Below are 24,559 nucleotides of genomic sequence, written 5' to 3'. Positions count from 1 at the left end.
TTTACTCTGTTTTACTGACGTTATTTTCATCCCCGTGCAAGTTCATGGGCACACACACACACACACACACACACACACACACACACACACACACACACACACACACACACACACACACACACACACACACACACACACACACACTAGACATGGAATAGGGGTGACCTCGGCTTTTTCTATCTCCAGAAGGGACAATAAAAGCTGCTGGTTTTATAGTTTGCTTTATTCCCATGCATAACCAGTAGATGGCGTATTAGACCACTCAATTGACTTGTTTCACAGGGTTGATTGAAACATTGCACAGTATAAAATCAAATTACCCCAAAGTCAGGACACCCCTACACGTAACGGTCACAGTCGTCCCCGTTATGCACGCCTTGGTTAAGTTACCTTGTGTCTACTTTTTCCCACGTCTGCCTACAACGTTTGTAGGCTTCTTTTGCTATCTCCCTATATACCAGCAGGTATCTTTTCCTCACTGCCTATATACCAGCCGGTGCCTTTTCCCCACTGCCTATATACCAGCCTGTGCCTTTTCCTCTCTGCGTATATACAAGCCTGTGCCTTTTCCTCTCTGCGTATATACCAGCCAGTGCCTTTCTGCTCTGCCTATAAACTAGCCTTTGCCTCTCCCTCTCCCGCTCTATTTGCTACAATGAACCAGTGCTCCACACACAACCAGCTGTCAGTTAGTAAGTCAGGTGAGCGCGGTAGTAAAAGCAGATCCGGATCACTAGCTGCCTCGACCGCTACTGCTGCAGTATTGGCATCTGTTGCCAGCAAATGGCATAGAGTGACGAAAGGCAAAACTGAATGACAATCTGAACGATATTTTATATTTGAGCTGTATGCACGTCCAACGAGCAAGAGTTGCAAGATACGGGTCACCCATGCGAAATAACCATATCGGTGGAAGTTGTTGGATACTTTGAAACAAACTGCGACGGTGGTGGTGCAACGTGCCCCTTGACTTGAGAGTTAGCCTATCGAACATGTCGGGACATCGGGTGCAGTTTGCGGACCAGCTTCCTCCCAGTGACCGCAAAGCCAGCCCCAAATTACACAGTAAGCACTACTCTTGATTGCTTCTTGGTTTGTTGCTTTCAAGTTTCGAGCTTGTGTCCACACTGACCTTGGATTGGATGATTCATATTTGGGAAAATAATGCTGATATAGCAGTCTATATATTTGGAAAATGACTGGCTTCTAATTATCTTGTTAAGACGTATTTGATACTACAATAAGGCTATAGCTACATTTATACATTTACAATCTTTTTTTTTTAGCAGTCACTGTCCCTGCACCCATATTTCCCCCATGTGCTTATTAATTTGGCCAAGCTCCAAACCTCCTCAATAGCATTTTTACCTAAAGTGATCTATCTAACCCTCTATTTTGGGATTGTAATATTATATTTTCCTTTACATACCGGTATGTTATGTTATAAAGGCATTACAAGCAGTTAGGATATTCATGCATTCAGTCATGGATTCAAAGTCATCAAATCCATCAAATCATGTCAAGGACCTTTAGTTGCTGATGATTTTATAGGATTGCCATGAGAGTCTGGTTTAGTTACTGTGTGTCGCCGCAAGTAGCATCACCTGTCATAATGCTCATTTGTCACCTGGAGTCAATGATAGGGCCACTGGTAGGGGCCCCTGACAGTGATAAGGGCCACTGGTCTCTGGGTTGGTAGCAAGGCTGGCTACACACCAAAACATAAGGGTAGGAAGGGTGATGATGGTTCTATGTAGAACCATACTGACCCAAAGTACTGTTTGAGCCCTTAAAATGGCTATTTGCAGTTCAGAAAAATGTTCTTTCCTCTTTTAGTGATAATTCAAATGTAGGGAATATTTTGGGGCGTGGTTTGTGCACAGCTCTTTTTTGCGACCCGTGGGTGAGAGTGTCACTCCAGTTTATGTAACCTGCTGTGTTATTCTATTTCATGTTATCCATTAATATGAGCAGTGAAATTGAACCTTTCTCAACCTCAAAGGTTCTTTGTAGAACCATACAGGTTTAAAAAAAAATCTGGTTTAATTGCCATATTATATTTCTACAATTCCATTGGTTGTAATATTGTTTTTTATTGACAAGTTGAATCACGTGTGCTAGCCCTGGAACATCTGAGGATCATATAAACATCACAAAACAATTTCACTACTCAGCCATTCTCCATAAAGGTTCTATAAATAACCATTAAAAGGGTCCTATGTAGCCTTCCGAGTGGCACAGCGGTCATTGCAGTGCTAGAGGTGTCACTACAGATCCGGGTTCGATCCCGGGCTGTGTTGCGCCCGGGAGACCCGTGAGGCGGCACACAATTGGTCCAGGTTAGGGTTAGGGGTTAGGGGAGGGTTTCCCCGGCTGGGAGGTCCTTTTCCCATCGCGCTTTAGTGACTCCTTGTGGTGTATGGGCGACTTCGGTTGCCAGCGGTACGGCGTTTACTCCAACACATTGGTGGGGCTGGCTTCCAGGTTAAGCGAACAGTATGTCAAGAAGCAGTGCGGCTTGGCGAAGTCGTGTTTCGGAGGATGCATGCTCTCAACCTTTGCCTCTCCCGAGTACGTACGGGAGCTGCAGCGATGGGACAAGACTGTAACTACCAATTGGGGAGAAAAAGGGGTAAAGAGGTCCCCTATGGAGCCCCAAAAAGAGTTGTAACCATAGCGAAACCTTTCTTTTTGGTGCTGTAGAACCTTTTTTTAATGGTTTTTATAGAGCCTTCGGAAAGGGTTCTTTATAGCACCAGACAGGTTCCAACTTCAACCTTGTGAGCATTGTTCTTTATCGAACCTTGAAAAAATGGTTCCATTTAGCACTAAAAATGGTTCCGCTATGGTTACAAGCCAAATAACCCTTATTTGGTACTATATAAAACCATTTGTTTTTAGTTTGTAGACCACATCAAGCTCACTGCCTTCGGAAAGTATTCAGACCACATTATGTTACGTTACAGCCTTATTCTAAAATTGATTCAATATTTTTTTTCCTTCAGCAATCTTTTTATTTATTTATTTCACCTTTATTTAACCAGGTAGGCAAATTGAGAACACGTTCTCATTTACAATTGCGACCTGGCCAAGATAAAGCAAAGCAGTTCGACACATACAACAACACATAGCTACACATGGAGTAAAACAAACATACAGTCAATAATACAGTGAAAAATAAGTCTATATACAATATGAGCAAGTGAGGTGAGATAAGGGAGGTGAAGGCAAACAAAATATATATATAAATAAATAAAAATATAAAAAGGCCATGGTGGCGAAGTAAATACAATATAGCAAGTAAAAAAATAACACTGGAATGGTTGGTTTGCAGTGAATGAAGGTGCAAAGTAGAGATAGAAATAATGGGGTGCAAAGGAGCAGAATAAATAAATACAGTAGGTAAAGAGGTAGTTGTTTGGGCTAAATTATAGATAAATTATAGAGCATACCACCCTGCATACCACTGCTGGCTTGCTTCTGAAGCTAAGCAGGGTTGGTCCTGGTCAGTCCCTGGATGGGAGACCAGATGCTGCTGGAAGTGGTGTTGGAGGGCCAGTAGGAGGCACTCTTTCCTCTGGTCTAAAAAATATCCCAATGCCCCAGGGCAGTGATTGGGGACACTGTCCTGTATAGGGTGCCGTCTTTCGGATGGGACGTTAAACGGGTGTCCTGACTCTCTGAGGTCATTAAAGATCCCATGGCACTTATCGTAAGAGTAGGGGTGTTAACCCCGGTGTCCTGGCTAAATTCCCAATCTGGCCCTCAAACCATCATGGTCACCTAATAATCCCCAGTTTACAATTGGCTCATTCATCCCCCTCCTCTCCCCTGTAACTATTCCCCAGGTCGTTGCTGCAAATGAGAACGTGTTCTCAGTCAACTTACCTGGTAAAATAACGGTAAAATAAAAATAAAAAATAAAATAAATAAAATAAAAGATGGGCTATGTACAGGTGCAGTAATCTATGAGCTGCTCTGACAGCTGGTGCTTAAAGCTAGTGAGGGAGATAAGTGTTTCCAGTTTCAGAGATTTTTGTAGTTCGTTCCAGTCATTGGCAGCAGAGAACTGGAAGGAGAGGCGGCCAGAGGAAGAATTGGTTTTGGGGGTGACCAGAGAGATATACCTGCTGGAGCGCGTGCTACGGGTGGGCGTTGCTATGGTGACCAGCGAGCTGAGATAAGGGGGGACTTTACCTAGCAGGGTCTTGTAGATGACCTGGAGCCAGTGGGTCTACACACAATACCCCATAATGTGCAAGCGAAAACAGGTTTTTAGAAATTTTAGCAAATGTATTCAAAATAAAAAACAGATACCTTATTTACAGTTGTAGGCGGAAGTTTACATACACCGTAGCCAAATACATTTAAACTCAGTTTTTCACAATTCCTGACATTTAATCCTAGTAAAAACTCCCTTTCTTAGGTCAGTTAGGATCACCACTTTATTTTAAGAATGTGAAATGTCAGAGTAATAGTAGAGAGAATGATTTATTCAGCTTTTATTTCTTTCATCACATTCCCAGTGGGTCAGAAGTTTACATACACTCAATTAGTATTTGGTAGCATTGCCTTTAAATTGTTTAACTTGAGTCAAATGTTTTGGGTAGCCTTCCACTAGCTTCCCACAATAAGTTGGGTGAATTTTGGCCCATTCCTCCTGACAGAGCTGGTGTAACGGAGTCAGGTTTGTAGGCCTTCTTGCTCGCCCTTGCCCTTTCAGTTCTGCCCACAAGTTTTTTTATAGGATTGAGGTTAGGGCTTTGTGATGGCCACTCCAATACCTTGACTTTGTTGTCCTTAAGTCATTTTTCCACAACTTTGGAAGTATGCTTGTGGTCATTGTCCATTTGGAAGACCCATTTGCAACCAAGCTTTAAGTTCCTGATTGATGTATTGAGATGTTGCTTCAAAATCTCCACGTAATTTTCCTGCCTCATGATGCCATCTATTTTGTGAAGTGCACCAGTCCCTCCTGCAGCAAAGCACCCCCACAACATGATGCTGCCACCCCTGTGCTTCACGGTTGGGATGGTGTTCTTCGGCTTGTAAGCCTCCCCCTTTTTCCTCCAAACATAATGACCAAACAGTTCAATTTTTGTTTCATCAGAGCAGAGGACATTTCTCCAAAAAGTATGATCTTTGTCCCCATGTGCAGTTGCAAACCGTATTTTGGCTTTTTTTATGGCGGTTTTGGAGCAGTGGCTTCTTCCTTTCTGAGCAGCCTTTCAGGTTGAGATATGACTTGTTTTACTGTGGATATAGATACTTTTGTACCTGTTTCCTCCAGCATCTTCACAAGGTCCTTTGCTGTTGTTCTGGGATGGATTTGCACGTTTCGCACCAAAGTACGTTCATCTCTAGGAGACAGAATGCCTCTCCTTCCTGAGCGGTATGATGGCTGTGTGGTCCTATGGTGTTTATACTTGCGTACTATTGTTTGTACAGATGAACGTGGTACCTTCAGGCGTTTGGAAATTGCTCCCAAGGATGAACTATACTTTTCAGGTCTACAATTTTTTTCTGAGGTCTTGGCTGATTTATTTTGATTTCCCTATGATGTCAAGCAAAGAGGCACTGCGTTTGAAGGTAGGCCTTGAAATACATCCACAGGTACACCTCCAATTTACTCAAATTATGTCAATTAGCCTGTCAGAAGCTTCTAAGGCCATGACATCATTTTCTGGAATATTCCAAGCTGTTTAAAGGCACAGTCAACTTGGTGTATGTAAACTTCTGACCCACTGGAATTGTGATACAGTGAATTATAAGTGAAATAATCTGTCTGTAAACAATTGTTTGAAAAATACTTAGTAGATGTCCTAACCGACTTGCCAAAACTATAGTTTGATAATAAGAAATGTGTGGAGTGGTTGAAAAACGAGCTTTAATGACTCCAACCTAAGTGCATGTACACGTCCGTGCTTTTTTTTGTACTCTTCTCGTTGAGAAATGTGTCCCGTGAAAGCAACAGAATGCCCCAGACCTGGGTTCAAGTACTATTTGATATCGTTCAAATACTTTCATCATTTGCTTTAACCTGCCTGGAGTGCCAGACGGATGGGATTAAGACTGTTTGGACTCTTCTATTGGTTACATTTCGCCAGGCAAGCTCAATCAAACACAGTATTTGAAATGATTTCACATAATATTTGAATCCAGGCCTGATCTGCCTCAACTCGGAAGAGAGAGACTTATTATGCCTGCAACGGAACAGAACATGTACTGTATACCATCATCCATATGCATGACATGTCTGAAGCTAGATTAGTAGGAAGTTTTGTATTGCCCCAAACCTGTGATCTAAACACAGACGTCAATGTCAAGGGTCACTCTATTCTATACTCACACAGTGAATGTCTTCGGATATATCTTACTTTAGGTGGCAGTTGCCCTTGCAATATACACTCGGTATACCAAACATTACGAACAATTCGTCGGGGCATGGATTCTACAAGGTGTCGAAAGCGTTCCACAGGGATGCTGGCCCATGTTGACTCCAATGCTTCCCACAGTTGTGTCAGGTTGGCTGGATGTCCTTTGGGTGGTGGACCATTCTTGATACCCACAGGAAACTGTTGAGTGTGGAAAGCCCAGCAACATTGTAGTTCTTGACTCAAACCGGTGCGCCTGGCACCTACTACCATACCCCGTTCAATGGCACTTCGTTTTTTTGTCTTGGCCATTCACCCTCTGAATGGCACACATACACAATCCATGTCTCAATTGTCTCATGGCTTAAAAATCGTTCTTTAACCTCTGGATTTAACAAGTGACATCAATAAGGGATCACAGTTTTCACCTGGATTCACCTGGTCAGCCTATATCATGGAAAGAGCAGGTGTTCTTAATGTTTTGTATACTCAGTGTATTGACGCAATGCTCTCCATCTTGCCTGTGTTGACCTGATGTCATCGCTAGATAGATGCAGTCCGTGCATACAGGGGTTTGGTGATCACTGTGCGCTCTCTGTCTTGTCGAGGTGATGCTCACCTTGAGCCACTTATTTCTCCAGTGGTACCTCAGCCTCACTGTGCACCGCAACACCACACAGTCACAGAGGACAGACACATGTTTATAAGCAGACACTGTTTCTCTAGTATAACGCACAATATTCATGAAGTGTCTCAGTGTAGGAGTGCTGATCTAGGATTAATAAGGATACATAGACAGGGGGACCTGATCCTAGGTCAGCACTCCTACTCTGAGACGCTTCATGAAAATGCTCTTATGAATACGGGCCGGTGTGTTTTTAATGTGGCGAACGCAATAATGGGATGATGATGTGTGATGATGCTTATTGCATGTGAGGCATATGATAGTTGCAGCTGTGCCGCTCGCCTCTCCTTTCGCTGGTGCAGTGCAGGCACCCACTCTGGGACATGGTCTCCACAGTGACAGGGTGATTGACAGGCCACGTGAGCACAGGCACAATGGAATACTGCCAGTCTCTGCAAATCCCCTCCAGAGAGTAGGCTGCTACACACAGCCCTGTCAGGTCATCGAACCGGTGTGTGTGTGCGTCAGCTGTAGAGGATACCTACTACTTTTGGCACATGCACCAGTTTTCGGGCATGTCTATTCGTGTCTCCGTGTGTGTGTGTGTGTGTGTGTGTGTGTGTGTGTGTGTGTGTGTGTGTGTGTGTGTGTGTGTGTGTGTGTGTGTGTGTGTGTGTGTGTGTGTGTGTGTGTGTGTGTGTGTGTGTGTGTGTGTGTGTGTGTGTGAGAGAGAGTCATGTGCGGAGAGAGAGAGGGATGTGCATCAGGGCAGCGCCAGGGTTGAAAAGTCGTCAGGAGGTTGTGTGTAGGGCAGGACTCAGATTGTATGCAGAATGGCTTGGGAGGGAAACACAAAATGGCCTCTTCAGCAGCAGTCCCCCTCCACCACCCCCATCCCCCATCCTGTGGTCCAGAGCCAGGTGACGGGAGTGTCAGGTTTCCCTCCCAAACATCCATCCATACTCTCTCTCGCTCTCTCTCTCTATATCCCAGGATTAAAAGACAGCTGCTGGGTTTAGCATCCAAGGCAGGCCTGTTTGTCTGGGATACCACAGGGCTGTGTGTGGTATCTCATATAATTTCAGATACATACAGGAGGATCATGTTGTTTATGTAGGTGCAAATGGCAGCTGGATCGAAGAAGGACCCCTAAATGAATCCATGACTTTAATCCAGGTACAACTGATATGTTAACTAATGATGCTGGAATGACTGAAAGTCATTATTCATTGAACTGACAAAACAATACGTTTTGGCCTCAACACTTTGTAAGGAGTAATGGAGAGGAAAGTCCTGCATTGGAATGGGAAAGCCTCATGCTGTGATTAGGGTTGCAAAATTCTGATAATTTCCACGAAATCCCCCGGTTTACTGGAAAACCTGGGAATTTTGAGAAAGCTACCAGACATTTGCTGTGATGAACACATTGTTTTTCTCAGTGCAGTTATCACCTTATGTTCCCAATGCCATTGAGAGAATGTTATTGTGGATTATAGGGGTTAGTCAGAATCCCACAAGTTTGTATTAAACGGTTATAGAACGAAAGCTAGGGCCGAGGGGAGGCATGACCAGAGCAGGGCTCTATCACCAGGGGATTGTGTGAGCTTGGGTGTTGGTTTACACATAATATTCTCCTTGTGGCGAGGTCAAATACAACACACACACACATTCATTTTTTTTTATTCATTTACAGGCTGCCAGGTCAAATCTCTTACACATAATCACTTATCACTTTTCATTTGTCACAATGTCCCGTGTTAACATTAGACATTGTAGCACGCTAGCTTAACGATGCCTCTACTCAAGGGAGTTGATAAGTGCAGTGCTGGCATGAGAATCACACTGTGCTTCTTCACACACACAGGAATGCACCTGTGAAAACACAACTCGTGGGCGTAAAGGTTACGGTAGGTACAGCAGGACATCTTAAATACGCAGCGACCTCATAGAGATTCCCAGATGTTCCTTCTCTAAACATTAAATTCCATTAAACACAACCGGCGCTAGTCACTGCAGTCCCTCTCTCCTAGTGGTGCGAAGGGAGGAGTCAAATGTCCTGACTTCATTGGCCAGCTGTCCGTCCGTCTGTTTGCCTGTCCTTCCATCTGTCCAGCTGTATGTCTGTCCATCTGTCTGTCCGTGTGTCTATATGTCTGCTTGTCGTCCTTCCGCCAACCACTCCGTCCGCCTGTTTGTCTGTCCGTCTGTCTTCCTGTCTGGGGAGGAGGCTGATTACATCGGACGGGCACTTGGGCTGATCCACACTTCCCTCCCTGCTAGAAATGGCCTCTCCAGAGATGCTAAACAGCTGTTTTCAAGTTGGTTTTAAAGCAGTCCTTCAAGGGCTCTTCAGTTACTGTGTCTGAAACCGTAACATTTAAGGGGCTGCCCGTAGCCTCACCCTAAGAGTAACACTACACTAACATAGGGCCACGTTTTGTTAACTTTAACTAGGGCCACGGCTTTCAGATAAAAGCTAATGTACCCTTGAGTTAATGTCAAGTGTGTTTTTAGTGCCGGAGCACAAGGACTTGCAAGCTCCTGTTTGCCTATGTTTTTTTCCATGTTATGTTTTAAAAAATGTATTCGTTTAAAAAGATATTCCGAACCAACTGCTGTAGACAGACGCACCGTTTTTTCCACTTTTTTTTGAACCACCTGCTGTGCACGCAGAGATAGTTCACCCAAATGACAAAATGACACATTTGTTTCCTTACCCTGTAGAGTCTATGGACAAGGTATGACAGCAATCCATGCTTTGGTTTAGTTTACCTGGCACTGTTTCCATATGCTAGTGTTTTAGCATTTGTGGCACAAATCCCATTAAAGTTATTAAACCGATATTAGCATTTTTCGCACATCATGTTCACATAATCTAAAAGTGACTTTGTTGAGCTTCACGATTAATTTGAGATACTTTTGGATGATTTGGATATGATGAGCGAAAAATGCTAATATCGGTCCCATGACATGAATGGGATTTGTGCCACAAATGCTAAAACGTTAACATGTGGAAACAGTGCCAGGGAAACTAAACCAAATCACAAATTGCTGTCATACCTTGTCCATAGACTGCTTACGGGGGTAAGGAAACGAATGTGTCATTTTGTAATTCGTTTGAACTATCCCTTTAAGGGATTCTGAGAAAATCAATGGTTCCATGTTCACTCTCTTCTGGTCTATTGAATTTCTCATGTTTCTGCTGACCTCTCCATATCTGCGTCCTGATTCACTGAGATCAACCTCTTCAGTTACCCCTTCAACGAAGGACATCTATTCTCCCAGGTTTTGCCTTTCACTGACCGCTGACAAATGCACTATGTTGTGTTTTTCCTGCCTCATTACATTTCAACCCAATTTGAAGCATTACAAAACTAACTGTTCAGTGTTTCCAGATTTGTATGAACTATTACCTATAATTAATAACCTGTTTGGGGTGCAAGCCCGACCTCGGACCGAAAATGACAACAGCTGCAGAGCGCGAAATTCAAAATCTATTTTTTAAAAATATTTAACTTTTACACATTAACAAGTCCAATACAGCATTTGAAAGATAAACATCTTGTCAATCCAGCCAACATGTCCGATTTTTTAAATGTTTTACAGAGAAAACACCACATATATTTATGTTAGCTCACCACCAAATACAAAAGTGGACAGACACGTATGAATTATGATTATGAAGTATGAATTATGATTGAAGTAGCATGCACAACCAACCGAAATAAACTAAAACCAACCTAAAGAGCCCAGAAAAAACGACCTCAGATGACAGTCATATAACATGTTACACAATAAATCTATGTTTTGTTCATAAAAAGTGCATATTTTAGCTATAAATCTGTTTTACATTGATGCTACCCAAAAATGCTAATACATAGCTACAGTCTGAATCCAGCCGGGAGTAGCCAGAGAAAATACATACACCAACGTCGGCTACTAATTACACCTCATAAAACATTTCAGAAAAACATATGGTGGATAACTAATGAAAGACAGATATCTTGTGAATACAGACAACATTTCCGATTTTTGAAGTGTTTTACAGCGAAAACACAATATATCGTTATATTAGCTAACATCATAAGCTAGCATAAGGCAGCATTGATTCTAGTCAAGCGCTAGCCTAGCATAGTTAGCAGCGTTAGCATTCAACAGTTCGACATATATATGAAAAAGCATCCCAAATTGGGTCTTATCTTTCTTGGTACTCCATCAGAATGTTGTAACGGGGTCCAATGTCCAGTAGAGTCTTTAGTTGGGTTCCAGAACGAATGATTTCCCTCTTTGGTTAGCTAGCACGGTAGCATTGCTGCGCCAGAAAGCGTTTCTTCAAAAAATTCTTCCGTCGTTTCACATCTAAAGTCCAGAATAAATTGCAATAATATAATTAAAGTATATTGAAAAAACAACCTTTAGGATGATTTTGTGACATGTAGCAAATAATATCGTAGTCAGGCATCATATTCAAAGTTATCTACCTTGTTCCAGAAGCCGAGATCAAATTATCCTTCGCGCCCGGATTTTTATTTTAACTGCGCATGTCTCACAAGAAGTTCTGTTATTCAGTCCAGGGACGAGATATTCGACCCCTTTCAATTCTCACTTCCGCATTACAGTCTGACGTACACCTCTGACGTGTCCCTATGGTCCCAAGTCAAATGGCCTTTTATAGAGAAGGTCTTAAAGAGACACATCGCATTTTGGGAAACTCAATTCGGCTGGGAAAATGGCTGTAAAAATATTTCTGTTCGACTTAGAGAAACAATTCAAACCTTTTTAGAAACTACAGACTGTTATCTATCCAACAGTAGTAAATATATGCATATTGGAAAATAAAAAGTTTCTTAGGAGGCCGTTTGAAAATGTGCACACATTTTCCAGTTTTTTCAATATTCAGCGTGCAGCCATAACATTAAAGACAATATGAGTGAAATAGTTTTCCTTCCAATTTTTTTGGAAACGCGCATGTTAAATAGCAACTTTGAATGGTGTGGGCGTACCCCGACAATAGAATGGCGTGGGCGTACACCGGTCATTAACAATATTCATGCAAGTACACCGCTGATTGACCAGCTCAGCCGATGACCCAACATTACATCATGTTTCAGGTGTGGTTTTGAAGTGTTTTTTCCCCCTCCAAATGATGCTTTGGCAACAAATACGAGTAAAGGGCAAATCAACAACATTATTTGAGTATGAATGCCAGAATAAGAACTTTTAAAAGTGAGACTAAACATTCAGGCCACATAAAAGGACAGACTTAACATTCAGGCCATTCTTACAAAATCAAGCCTGAATGAGAGTGCTTGAAACACATGCACACACGGACAGTATACAAGCACCCATACACACACACACACACACACACACACACACACACACACACACACACACACACACACACACACACACACACACACACACACACACACACACACACACACACACACACACACACACGGAGGTGTGTCTGGTGTATCAGGACGGAATGTCTGGTGGATTGGGGGTGTTCTCCCAAGGTGGAAAAAGTACCCAATTGTCATACTTGAGTAAAAGTAAAAGTGAAAGTCACCCAGTAAAATACTACTTGAGTAAAAGTCTAAAAGTATTTGGTTTGAAATATACTTAAGTATCAAAAGTAAATGTAATTGCTAAAATATACTTAAGTATCAAAATAAAAATGTCAAATTCCTTATTTTAAGAAAACCAGACGGCAGTATTCTTGTTTTTTTTTTTTAAATGTATTTACCGATAGCCTGGGGCACACTCCATCACTCAAAAATCATTTACAAACAACGCATTTGTGTTTAGCGACTCCGCCAGATCAGAGGCTGTAGGGATGACCATGTTCTCTTGATAAGTATGTGAATTGGACCATTTTCTTGTCCTGCTAAGCATTCAAAATGTAACGAGTACTTTTGGGTGCCAGGGAAAATGTATGGAATAAAAAGTATATTATTTTCTTTAGGAATATAGTGAAGTAAAAGTAGCCAAAAAGATAAATAGTAAGGTAAAGTACAGATACCCCCCAAAAATACGTAAATAGTACTTTAAAGTATTTTTACTGAAGTACTTTACACCACTGGTGTTCCCTCTATGAAAAGCCAATCATGTCTGGAGGAATCAGATTGGATCTTTGACACGCCACTCATGTCTGGGTGAATCTTATTGGATCAGACTGCTTTGCTTGTCTGATGAATTCTCCATCCACTCTCTCCTGTGTTCTCCATTCTCTCTTCTGCTGTGTTCTGGGTTGGGTTGCAAAGCTACTGGGAATTTAACAAAGTTACCGAAATCTCCAGTAATTTTGAAATTCACAGTTTCACATGTGAAAATCGCATTTTAATAGATGGTTTCGCATGTTGAGCTGAGGTCAGTTGTTCCATAAGTATTTGGACAGTGACACATTTGGCATCATTTTGGCTCTGTACGCCACCACAATGGATTTGAAAGGAAACAATCAAGATGTGCTTTAAGTGTCGACTTTCATCTTTAATTTAATTTTTTTTCCAAATTATTGTATGAACGTGTAGGAACTACAACAATTTTTATACATAGCCCCCCAACTTTAGGGGCTCAAAAGTAATTGGACAAACTAACATAATCATAAATTAAATTATGAGTTTTAATACTTGGTTGCAAATCCTTTGCGGTCAAGGACTGCCTGAAAACTGGAACCCATAGACATCACATGATGTTGGGTTTCTTCCCTGGTGATGCTCTGCCAGGCCTTTACTGCAGCTGTCTTCAGTTCCTGCTTATTCTTGGGGCGTTTTGCCTTCAGTTTTGCCTTCAGCAAGTGAAATGCATGCTCAATTGGATTCAGGTCAGGTGATTGACTAGGCCATTGCAGAACATTCCACTTCTTTGCATTAAAATGTATTTGGTTGCTTTCGCAGTATGCTTCGAGTCATTGTCCGTTTGAACTGTGAAGCGCCGTCCAATGAGTTTTGAAGCATTTGGCTGAATCTGAGCAGATAATATAGCCCAAACACTTCCGAATTCGTCCTGCTTCTTTGGTCAGCAGTTACATCACCAATAAATACAAGGGAACCAGTTCCATGGCATTCATAGATGCCCATGCCATAACACTACCTCCACCATACTTCTCAGACGAGGTGGTATGCTTCAGATCATGATCAGTTCCTTCCCTTCTCCATACTCCTCTCTTCCCATCATTCTGGTTCAAGATGATCTTTGTCTCATCTGTCCATAGTATGTTTTTCCAGAACTGCGAAGGCTTTTTTCGATTTTTGGCTAAATCTGGTCTTCCTGTTTTTGAGGCTTACCAATGGTTTACATCTTGTGGTAAACCCTCTGTATTTACTCTGGTGAAGTCTTCTCTTGATTGTTGACTTTGACACAGATACGCCTACCTCCTGGAGGGTGTTCTTGATCTGACCAACTGTTGTGAAGAGGTTTTTCTTCACCAGGGAACTAATTATTCTGTCATCCACCACAGTTGTTTTCCTTGGTCTTTCTGGGCCTTTTGGTGTTCTTGAGCTCAACAGTGCATTCTTTCTTTTTAAGAATGTACCACATAGTTGATTAGGCCACACCTAATATTTTTGCTGTCTCTCTGAAGGGTTTGTTTTGATTTTTCAGCCTAATGATGGCTTGCTTCACTGGCAGTGACAGCTTTTTGGACTTGATATTGAGGATTAACAGCGACAGATTCCAAATGCCACACTTGAAGTCAACTCTAGACCTTTTATCTAATTACTTGTAAATGAACTAATGAGGGAATAACACACAGCTGGCCATGGAACAGCTGAGCAGCCAATTGTCCAATTACTTTTGGTCCCTTAAAAAGGGGGAGACCACATGTAAAAAGTGATGCACTTTCAGCTCATATTCATTATTTAATTTCAACTCCAATATGCTGTGGTAGACAGCTAAAATAATAATAACTTGTTCAATTTCCAAATATTTATGAACCTGACTGTATGTTCACATGTATGACATTTAGAGTTCACATGTTAACGCCACATTTTCACATGTGAGGAGAATAACTTGTTTTCACCTCACATGTGGATTTGCATTTTCACATGTGAAAATCGAATTTGCACATTCACATGCAAAAAAAACTTTCACGTGTGAAAATATAACTCTCACATGTGCTCAAATTTGTAGTTTCATATTGAAATTTTCATGTTGAGATTTTGTATCCCGATATTGTCACATTTATGTGTTCTTTCGTGTTATCACATGTCGCTTTTACCTGTTGTCACGTTATCACAATAACTTCACATACGATCACATGAGATCACTTGATCAAATGTGAAACATCATGTGTGAAATTCATGTGGTTTTTCCTGTAAGGGTGGTTTTTCAGGTCTGTACCAGGGCCTATATTCTGAAAGTGTCTCAGATTAGGATTGCTGATCTGGGATCAGGGGCCGTATCCACAAAGTGCTGAGAATAGAGTCATTTTACTCCTACTCTTATGGGTAAAGATAAAAGCTATGCATGAAGCCTCTTTAGTCATAAGAGTCCCACCTATTCGACAGATATTTAGGAGACCTTGTGAGCTGTCCTAACCAGTTAAGAGCTACCAGCAGGTTTCTTGATTACAGAAAAAGGCCGCGAGTCAGTGGTTCCTGCGCCACAACTTGTCACGTTCCTGACCTGTTTTCTCTTGTTTTGTATGTGTTTATTGGTCAGGGCGTGAGCTGGGTGGGCATTTCTATGTGTTGTGTTTCTATGTTGGGTTAAAGGGTTGCCTGGTATGGCTCTCAATTAGAGGCAGGTGTTTGGCATTTCCTCTGATTGAGAGTCATATTAAGGTAGGTTGTTCTCACTGTTTGTTTGTGGGTGATTGTCTCCTGTGTTTTCCATGTCTGTGCACCACACGGGACTGTTTTGGTTGTTCGGTTCGTTTATTGTAGTCGGTGCCTGTTCGTGAGTTCTGCGTGTTTTATGTAAGTTCCATGATCAGGTCTGTCTACTTTGTTTGTTATTTTGTATAAGTCAAGTATAGTTCGTGTCAGTCTTCGTCTTTTCAATAAATTCATTATGTCAACATACCTCGCTGCGTATTGGTCCACCGATCCTTCTCTCCTCTCCTCGTCCGAGGAAGAGGAAGACGACAGCCGTAACACAACTGCTTTGGAGTTTAAAGAACGTTTAGAAATTATCTATGATCAACCCATAATTAATCTAGACCTACTTGCGCTTTTGACAATGATTTTACACGAGGCCTAATTCACAGGATATGCCTAAATAATTATAACCACTCGGCTAAAAAATAATCACATTTTTAGTTTGATTATTTCATTAACCTACATCATGTTATTTCCAACCCAACTGGTTATTTGAAGTTCATCCGTTTGGTGCACAATATCACATTTTTTTTTTTAACAATCAGAAAATTGTGCATGTCTATACATTTGGCAGTTGACAGCATCTATGGCGTATGTGTTTGTGAATAATGATAGAACATTGCACACATGACGTTATCCAAAATATCAGAACTTCTTAAAAAATGGTTATGCATGCCATGCCAACATTTTAGGCAAGAATTAGGAGTAGGCTAAGTGATCATGTCAGGCGAAAATGATATGAAACGTTTTACCATTGTCATATTTGATGTACAGTCACATTCACCGTGGTTGTCGGAAGTGTGCTATAGACTTCACAGTTGGCAATGCCTCATCACAATTGTTACTTATTATATATTTTTATTTTAACTAGGCAAGTCAGTTAAGAAGAAATGTGTATTTACAATGACGGCCTACACCGGCCAAACCCAGACAACGCTGGGCCAATTGTGCGCCGGCCTATGGGACTCCCAATCATGGCCGGTTGTGATCAAGCCTGGAATGGAACCAGGGTGTCTGTAGTGTGTCTGTAGTGACGCCTCAAGCACTGAGATGCAGCGCCATAGACCGTTGCACCACTCGGGAGGCCAAGTTATTACCCATCATTTGCAACAATGGCAATGAGCATCATAGCTACCTTTCCTTTGTGGTACCTCAAACTGTCGTGGTTACCAGCTGAGAAACTTTTATCAGATGATTTTACTCCTGGCTCAGACTTTGTCTGGGCAGTGTCTTAACATCATCCTAAAATCTACTCTGAGCTAGCTTTTCTTTTGGTCTTGAAACAGGTTTTAACAGGATTCCTAGGACCTTTTCTGAGATGCTTTGTGGATACGGGCCCCGGTCTTCCCTGCCCATGTAACATTTTCCATTGTGCTCTAAGTGGCTAAACTGATCCTACATCAGCGCTCCTACTCTAAGACTCTTGATACATGATCCCTGGTCTGTTTACATAGAGTTTATGAGGTCTAGACATGCTTTGACTTTAATCAGCGTCAGATGCACAAATGAAGAAGCAGATTTGAGGTCTTGGAAGTAATGCTGGCCAGCTGCTCGGAAACAGATGACACGTGTATCAGTCAACACTCAACACTGGCCACTTAATGACTCCTACTGGCTGTTTCGCTAGGCAAGAACACACAGTGCTCCTATAGACACAACAACCGTCTCCTAGCCCCGTTTAGCCTGTGGATACAACTGGTGATTAAACAAACCTCTTCCCCATCATTGTAGTGATTAGAGAACTTGATCTAAACCACTCCTCTGTAAAATAGTATAAAGAGCTAGATACATCCCAAATGGAACCCTATTCCCTATGTAGTACACTTCTTTCGACCAGGACCCATGTGCTATTTGGTATGCACGCCTAACTCCCATGGAGGTCTCAATTGACCACCCAATGCGTTGTGGTCCTTAGACCCTCTGAGCTGTGTTTTGAAAATGCCCACTTTGCTCTTTTAGTGATTAGTGCCGATCTGCCTTATTTGGGGGATTCTCTAGGATGTGCAATAACATTCTCCGTGTGTCGCCCCAAAGCTCTAATATCCATGATACGCCAGTCCTGATGATGACACTGTTTTTGAAGGGGGCTCTGGGAATGGAAATTGCTTTCTGGCACAGATGATTGTGAAGCTGCCGTGTATGCACGGGTGGGCCACCCACTGGTGAGCCAGGCCCGACCAATCAGATTGAGCAATACGTTGTCAGTGTTCCAAACAGGACATTATTTACATTTTTGACTGAAGACAGTGCTTGACTTGGGAAGGAGATCACCAGAACGTCCTGTAGAATATTAGCACAAATGTATTGAGGTGTTCCTGCACCTAAACGGTACCGGCACCCACAATGAGTACCGGCACCTATTTCAGTCCAAGTCATGCACTGGTCTAAAGATACACCAGCTGATAGAATTCATAGAAAGCAGTAGGGAGGGGTGGGAAGGGAAAAGCGATATACAGTATATTGACAATAATAATACATTATATTTGGCATTTCTCTTTCAGGACACTCAAGGAAATCTTGCATTAATTAAAGGTAGGCCCACATAAAATCCAGTGCTGTACATAAAATCTATTTCATGTAGGCCTATTTAATGATATTGAAGTCGACTTGATTATTTACCAGGAAAAACAATAAAAACAAAATGAGAGAAAAATAACTATCAGCTTGTCAATTTCAAAATAATGGACGGGTTCTGGCACGCGCCACTCCACACTGATACCATGTGCAGTAAACAGCTAGCACTGTGTAAGCTAGGCTACACTGTGGGCTACTCACCGTTAGCTAGCAAAAACAAGTAAATGGCCAAAGAAAGCTCACTGTTCCATTTTTTTCAAGAGACCTCGCATAGAAGAGGATGTTGGAGCATTTGCTAAGTTATTATATCTGCGATGGGCCTACAGTCCCAATCTATATCAATCACTGATTGCACCAATCTAATTGAGGGCCTTAAAGACAATTTCAGTACATTCAGAGACAATTCTAAAGGTGAATTTGTCACGGCTGTCGTAATAACGGGACCAAGGCACAGCGGATGTTGACTTCCACATATTTAATTCAAAGAGAAACTTAAACAAAACAAAATATATGTAACGTCCTGACCAGAGTTCTTATGTGTTTTGCTTGTTTAGTGTTGGTCAGGATGTGAGCTGGGTGGGAATTCTATGTTGTGTGTCTAGTTAGTCTGTTTCTGTGTCCAGCCTAATATGGTTCTCAATCAGAGACAGCTGTCAATCGTTGTCCCTGATTGAGAATCATATATAGGTGGCTTGTTTTGTGTTGGGGATTGTGGGTGGTTGTTTCCTGTCTCTGTGTTTGTATTCTGCACCAGATAGGTCTGTATCGGTTTGCCACTTTTGTTATTTTGTATTTGTTTAGTGTTCACAGTAGTTTTTGTGAATTAAACATGTTGAGCACTGGCTACGCTGCGTGTTGGTCCGATCCCTGTTTCACCCCCTCTAGTGAAGAGAGGGAAGGCCGCCGTTACAATATATCAATAAACGAACAACTAAACGTGACTACGTGGTGCACATGCACAAACACAAAACAATATCCCACAAAAGCAGGTGGGGAAAAAGCCTACCTAAATATGATCCCCAATTAGAGGCAACGATTACCAGTTGCCTCTAATTGGGAACCACACAAACCACCAACCTAGAAATCTATAAACTAGATAACTCCCCCAGTCACGCTCTGTCCTAAACACCATAGAGAACCGAGGGCTCTATGGTCAGGGCATGACAGAATTCTATAAAATCATTAACCTTACAAATGATGGCCAAAAATGAAATCCCGAAACAGAAAACCTTCAATAAGATTTGGGGACTCGCTTGTTACATCTACAGTGGGGAAAAGCATTAAAGAATGAGATATTAGACAGACAATTTATTGAACTCAACAGTCGTTTTCAGAACGATTCATATGGGACAATGAAGGCCGCAGCTGTCTGCCTGTCCCGATCAGACTCATTTGGTCAAATGATATAGCCACCCATTATGGCATTTCTGTGGAGGACACAGAACTGTTTTTGTACAGCAGCTTAAACGAAAGGTACAAGAGGGTCGGTCCTATCCATCACTCATCAAGGTGCTTGACGCCTGTCCCAAAGACATTTTTCCGAACATGAACAGGCTTCTTCGAGCCATCATCACTCTGCCTATCACCAGCTGCACTGTATAACTTCTAATATAAACTGAGATGTTCGAGACCCTGAATGCTGATAGGCTGTCAGCCGTGGTATATCAGACCGCATACCACGGGTATGACGAAACGTTTATTTTTACTGCTCTAATTACATTGGTAACTAGTTTATAATAGCAATAAGTCACCTCGGGGGTTTGGGGTATGTGGTATATGGCCAGTATACCACGGCTATGGGCTGTGTCCAGGCACTCCTCGTTTGGTCAAGAACAGCCCTTAGCCATGGTATATTGGCCATATACCACAAACCCCCGAGGTGACTTATTGCTTCTATTGCTTTACTGTGCTCTACATTATAGCCTACTGTTATTATTTACATAACCTTTGTTTGGTGTAAGAGCGTGTAGGCCTAATCTAATGACGTTAAAATGATGATTTACTCTGTTCAATCTGACTGCGCAATCCACTGTCTCATCAGCCCAGCCAGGCAATTTATAAACTTGATCTCCACTATAAAAAGCATCTAGAAATTATCTCACATTTCTATGAGACTAACATTTAGCTTTCAGCAACAGAGATTTGTATATAAACCTTGCTGTCTGTCTCTCCGACATTTGCAACATTGTTTCATTATTCAAATTCGATCTAAAGCTGTCCCATAGTAATGAGCGTGTTGGGACGAGACAGACAGGCACGCAGCTTTTCTCAGCCTGTCACGCCCTGGCCTTAGTATTCTTTGTTTTCTTAATTATTTTAGTTAGGTCAGGGTGTGACATGGGGAATGTATGTGTTTTTTGTAGTATCTAGGGTGGTTGTAAGGTTTAGGGCACAGGTGTCAAACTCATTCCACGGAGGGCCGAGTGTCTGCGGGTTTTCGCTCCACCCTTGTACTTGATTGATGAATTAACATCACTAATTAGTTAGGAACTCCCCACACCTGGTTGTCTAGGGCTTTATTGAAAGGAAAGACCAAAAACCTGCAGACACAAGGCCCTCCGTGGAATGAGTTTGACACCCCTGGTTTAGGGGGTTTATTAGAGTAGTTGGGTTTATGTTTAGTATAGTAGTCTAGCTGTGTCTATGGTTGAGTGTAGGTTTCTAGGAAAGTCTATGGTTGCCTGAATTGGGTCTCAATTAGAGACAGCTGGTTATTGTTGTCTCTGATTGGGAGCCATATTTAAGGCAACCATAGGCTTTAGCTGTTTGTGGGGAATTGTCAATGTCATTGTGTAATGGTCAGTGTCAGCACCATTTTGAATTTATAGCTTCACGGTCGTCTGTTTGTTGTTTTGTTTTGTTTGTTCCTTCTTTAAATAAAAAAATATGTACTTTCCACTCGCTGCGCCTTGGTCCTCTCTCAGTCCCTTTGACGATCGTGACACAGCCAGTCGAAATCATGAATCACACGGCATCATTTTTTTGGTTATATACAAAGAAATGTCAATTGAAAAAAGGTAAAAACGAAACAAAGTGCAGCTAGTTTTCAGTCTTTCCAGCTTCAATTTGAAGTGATTGTGTTAGCTGTGTTGTTGGCTAGTTCCTCTGAACAACAGTGTCCTGACCAGAGAGCACATTTTCTATGCCAGGAGAAATCGCACCTCAATAGCTCATTGTTATGGATGCATCCAAATAAATGTCACTAGAAACAGCTTTAACAAAAAATGCAGCTACTGTTTTATTCTGGCTGCACTGTTTAATGTGAGTTAGCCGTTGTTGGCTAGCTAGCAAGCAAGGGATAAGAACGTTGCCAGCCAGTAGATTCAGAACAAAAAAGTCTGAACGACTGAGTCTCGTCTCTGGCAACCGAACCGATAGAACGAACGACCAGCTGGCTTGGGTAGCAACCCTAGGTTTGTGTCGGGACCTTCTTGTGGAAGGATGAAATAGTATTAATAAATTCATCAAAATAACGTTTTTAATGAAAATATGTCAATCATTATTTGAATATGTTGGTAACCCATTGTATAAAAGTGATAATGCCCTCGAACCATATCTTTGGAGTGCCACAATTATTTAGACCACTAGTATCAGACCACATAGTATTGTTGTTTCCGGCTCATTAATATATTTTGAAGCATGCCTTGTAAGAGCCTATATTTGCTATACCATTGAGTAAGAATGCTGTACTAATGTAACTTGTCTGTGGTTATAGTGTTCCCTGAAATGTAAAAGGTGTAGGGGACTGTCACGAGTTCCGCCGAAGTCGGTCCCTCTCCTTGTCTTATCACACCTGGCTTCACTCAACCAATGACTTGTTTATTATTTAACCCTCTGTTCCCCATGTTGTGTTTGTGAGTGATTGTTTATTGTAATTCGGTCCGTCTTTGTGGGCTCGTGATGTTACTTTGTAGATTTGTCTTTTTGAGTAAAATACGTTAAAAAGTACTCATATCTGCTGTCCTGCGCCTGACTATCTACACCAGCTACACACAGGACCCTTACAGGGAAAGATTTGAGTGTCTTAACTGTTTGAGCATTTTGAAGTGCCTCTAGAAGCGCAAGTAATATAAAACACCAAATATTCATTGATATGTTGTAATGTGGAAACACTTTACCGAGCAGCCAACCTGCTCGCACCAATCCCTTGTAATTACAGTAAATGCAAATCCCTCCCCGCAATGAATTTCATTCACCCATTCATTCATTCGTTCTGATTATGGTAGCGTTTGTAACGAGTGCCCTGAGAGTCGGGAAGCAAGTTCAGGGAGTGAGCGTTTCAATAAAATAAACGGAACATAATACAAAAAAAGAAACACGAACAACACACAGACCAGAAACAGAAACAATGACGCCTGGGGAAGGAACCAAAGGGAGTGACATATATACAGTGGGGAGAACAAGTATTTGATACACTGCCGATTTTGCAGGTTTTCCTACTTACAAAGCATGTAGAGGTCTGTAATTTTTATCATAAGTACACTTCAACTGTGAGAGACGGAATCTAAAACAAAAATCCAGAAAATCACATTGTATGATTTTTAAGTAATTAATTTGCACTTTATTGCATGACATAAGTATTTTATCACCTACCAACCAGTAAGAATTCCGGCTCTCACAGACCTGTTAGTTTTTCTTTAAGAAGCCCTCCTGTTCTCCCCTCATTACCTGTATTAACTGCACCTGTTTGAACTCGTTACCTGTATAAAAGACACCTGTCCACACACTCCAACCTCTCCACAATGGCCAAGACCAGAGAGCTGTGTAAGGACATCAGGGTTAAAGTTGTAGACCTGCACAAGGCTGGGATGGGCTACTTTTAGATTCCGTCTCTCACAGTTGAAGTGTACCTATGATACAAATTACAGACCTCTACATGCTATGTAAGTAGGAAAACCTGCAAAATCGGCAGTGTATCAAATACTTGTTCTCCCCACTGTATAGGGAAGGTAATCAGGGAAGTGATGAAGTCCAGGTGAGTCTCACGACGTGCAGGTGCGCGTAACGACACGCCATAACAAGCAGCCTGGTGACCTAGAGGCCAGAGAGGGAGCACACGTGACAGTACTCCCACCTGACGCGCGGCTCCAGCCGTAGGACGCCGACCAAAATGACGATCCCGGGGATCAGGAGCGGAACGGTTACCTCTGTTGAGGCGAGGGAAACTTTGACAGTCCGGCTGAGGCAGGAGAGCCTGGCCATCCGGGCTGAGGCATGAGAGCCTGACGAGCCGGTGGAAGCAGGGGAGCCTGGCTATATGGTGAAGGAATGAAAGCCAGCTATAGCAGGGGAGCCTGGCGATACGGCTGAGGCAAGAGAGCCTGACGAACCGGTGGAGGCAGGGGAGCCTGGCGATCTGTCTGAGGCATGACAGCCTGTAGTGGCTCCCAGACCCGACGTCATTCCCACCGAGAGAAAAAAAAACACTCCCTGATGCTTCTGTCGTGTCTTTGACTATGCCAGATTAATTGCTATGACATGCTATTCTATAAAATAATTTCTCCGTAATTAATATTACCTGATTGAACTAATCATGTAAATATTAATTAACTAGAGAGGGACACCACGAAAGAATATTTATAGAGCTGTTATCTTTCGAATAAATTCTTAAAGATTTAGTAATATTTTACATCCATAGCAGTCACCTTAATCGTCATTTTATTCAGTCTCATCTGAAAGTGGTAAATCCTTGTTATCTGCAAGAATCCTGGCTAACAAGTTGAATCAGCAATACAAAATTGGGTTTATTTATTTATTTACTAAATACCTAACTAATCACACAGAATCACACATACACAATGAAATCATAACTTGATCACAAATTACGTCATACAGAAAAACGTCCCTAGCGGGCGGAATAGATATGACAGCTTGTTACACAAAGAAAAGGGGCGGGATTTTAGTGAAAGAGCGGGAGACTGGAACATAGGCGAAGCTGTACCATCGTAAATACAGTATCTTATGCATTCTATATTACCGCCCATTTGAAGAAGGAAAATGCAATAAATATTTACTCTGAGCTGCACTTCAGTAGATTGGTGGTAGATGGAAGACCGTATCGCCAAACCGAGTCCTCTGTCCTTTGAAGAATGTCTCTGGTGGTCACTGGATTCGTTGGAGTAGCGTCGTGTGTAGTAGACGGGATACTCTGACTGTCCTTC

The 24,559-nt window shown here is 42.0% G+C and overlaps 1 protein-coding gene across 1 annotated transcript in view; it reads left to right on the top strand.

Moving 5' to 3' along the window:
• The first annotated feature begins 662 nt into the window (after positions 1–662).
• LOC129822781 (sickle tail protein-like) overlaps positions 663–24,559 on the top strand; it is a 259,380-nt gene continuing 235,483 nt past the window's right edge. The window contains exon 1 of the mRNA XM_055881191.1: positions 663–1,065. Within this exon, the coding sequence (XP_055737166.1) occupies positions 993–1,065 (73 nt within the window). The 5' untranslated portion in view covers positions 663–992. The remainder of the gene's footprint in view (positions 1,066–24,559) is intronic.

This window comes from Salvelinus fontinalis, chromosome 25 (genome assembly GCF_029448725.1).
Source record: "Salvelinus fontinalis isolate EN_2023a chromosome 25, ASM2944872v1, whole genome shotgun sequence".
Lineage (NCBI taxonomy): Eukaryota > Metazoa > Chordata > Actinopteri > Salmoniformes > Salmonidae > Salvelinus > Salvelinus fontinalis.
Note: the sequence above shows the minus strand (reverse complement) of the source record. Positions and strands in the feature narration are given on the sequence as shown.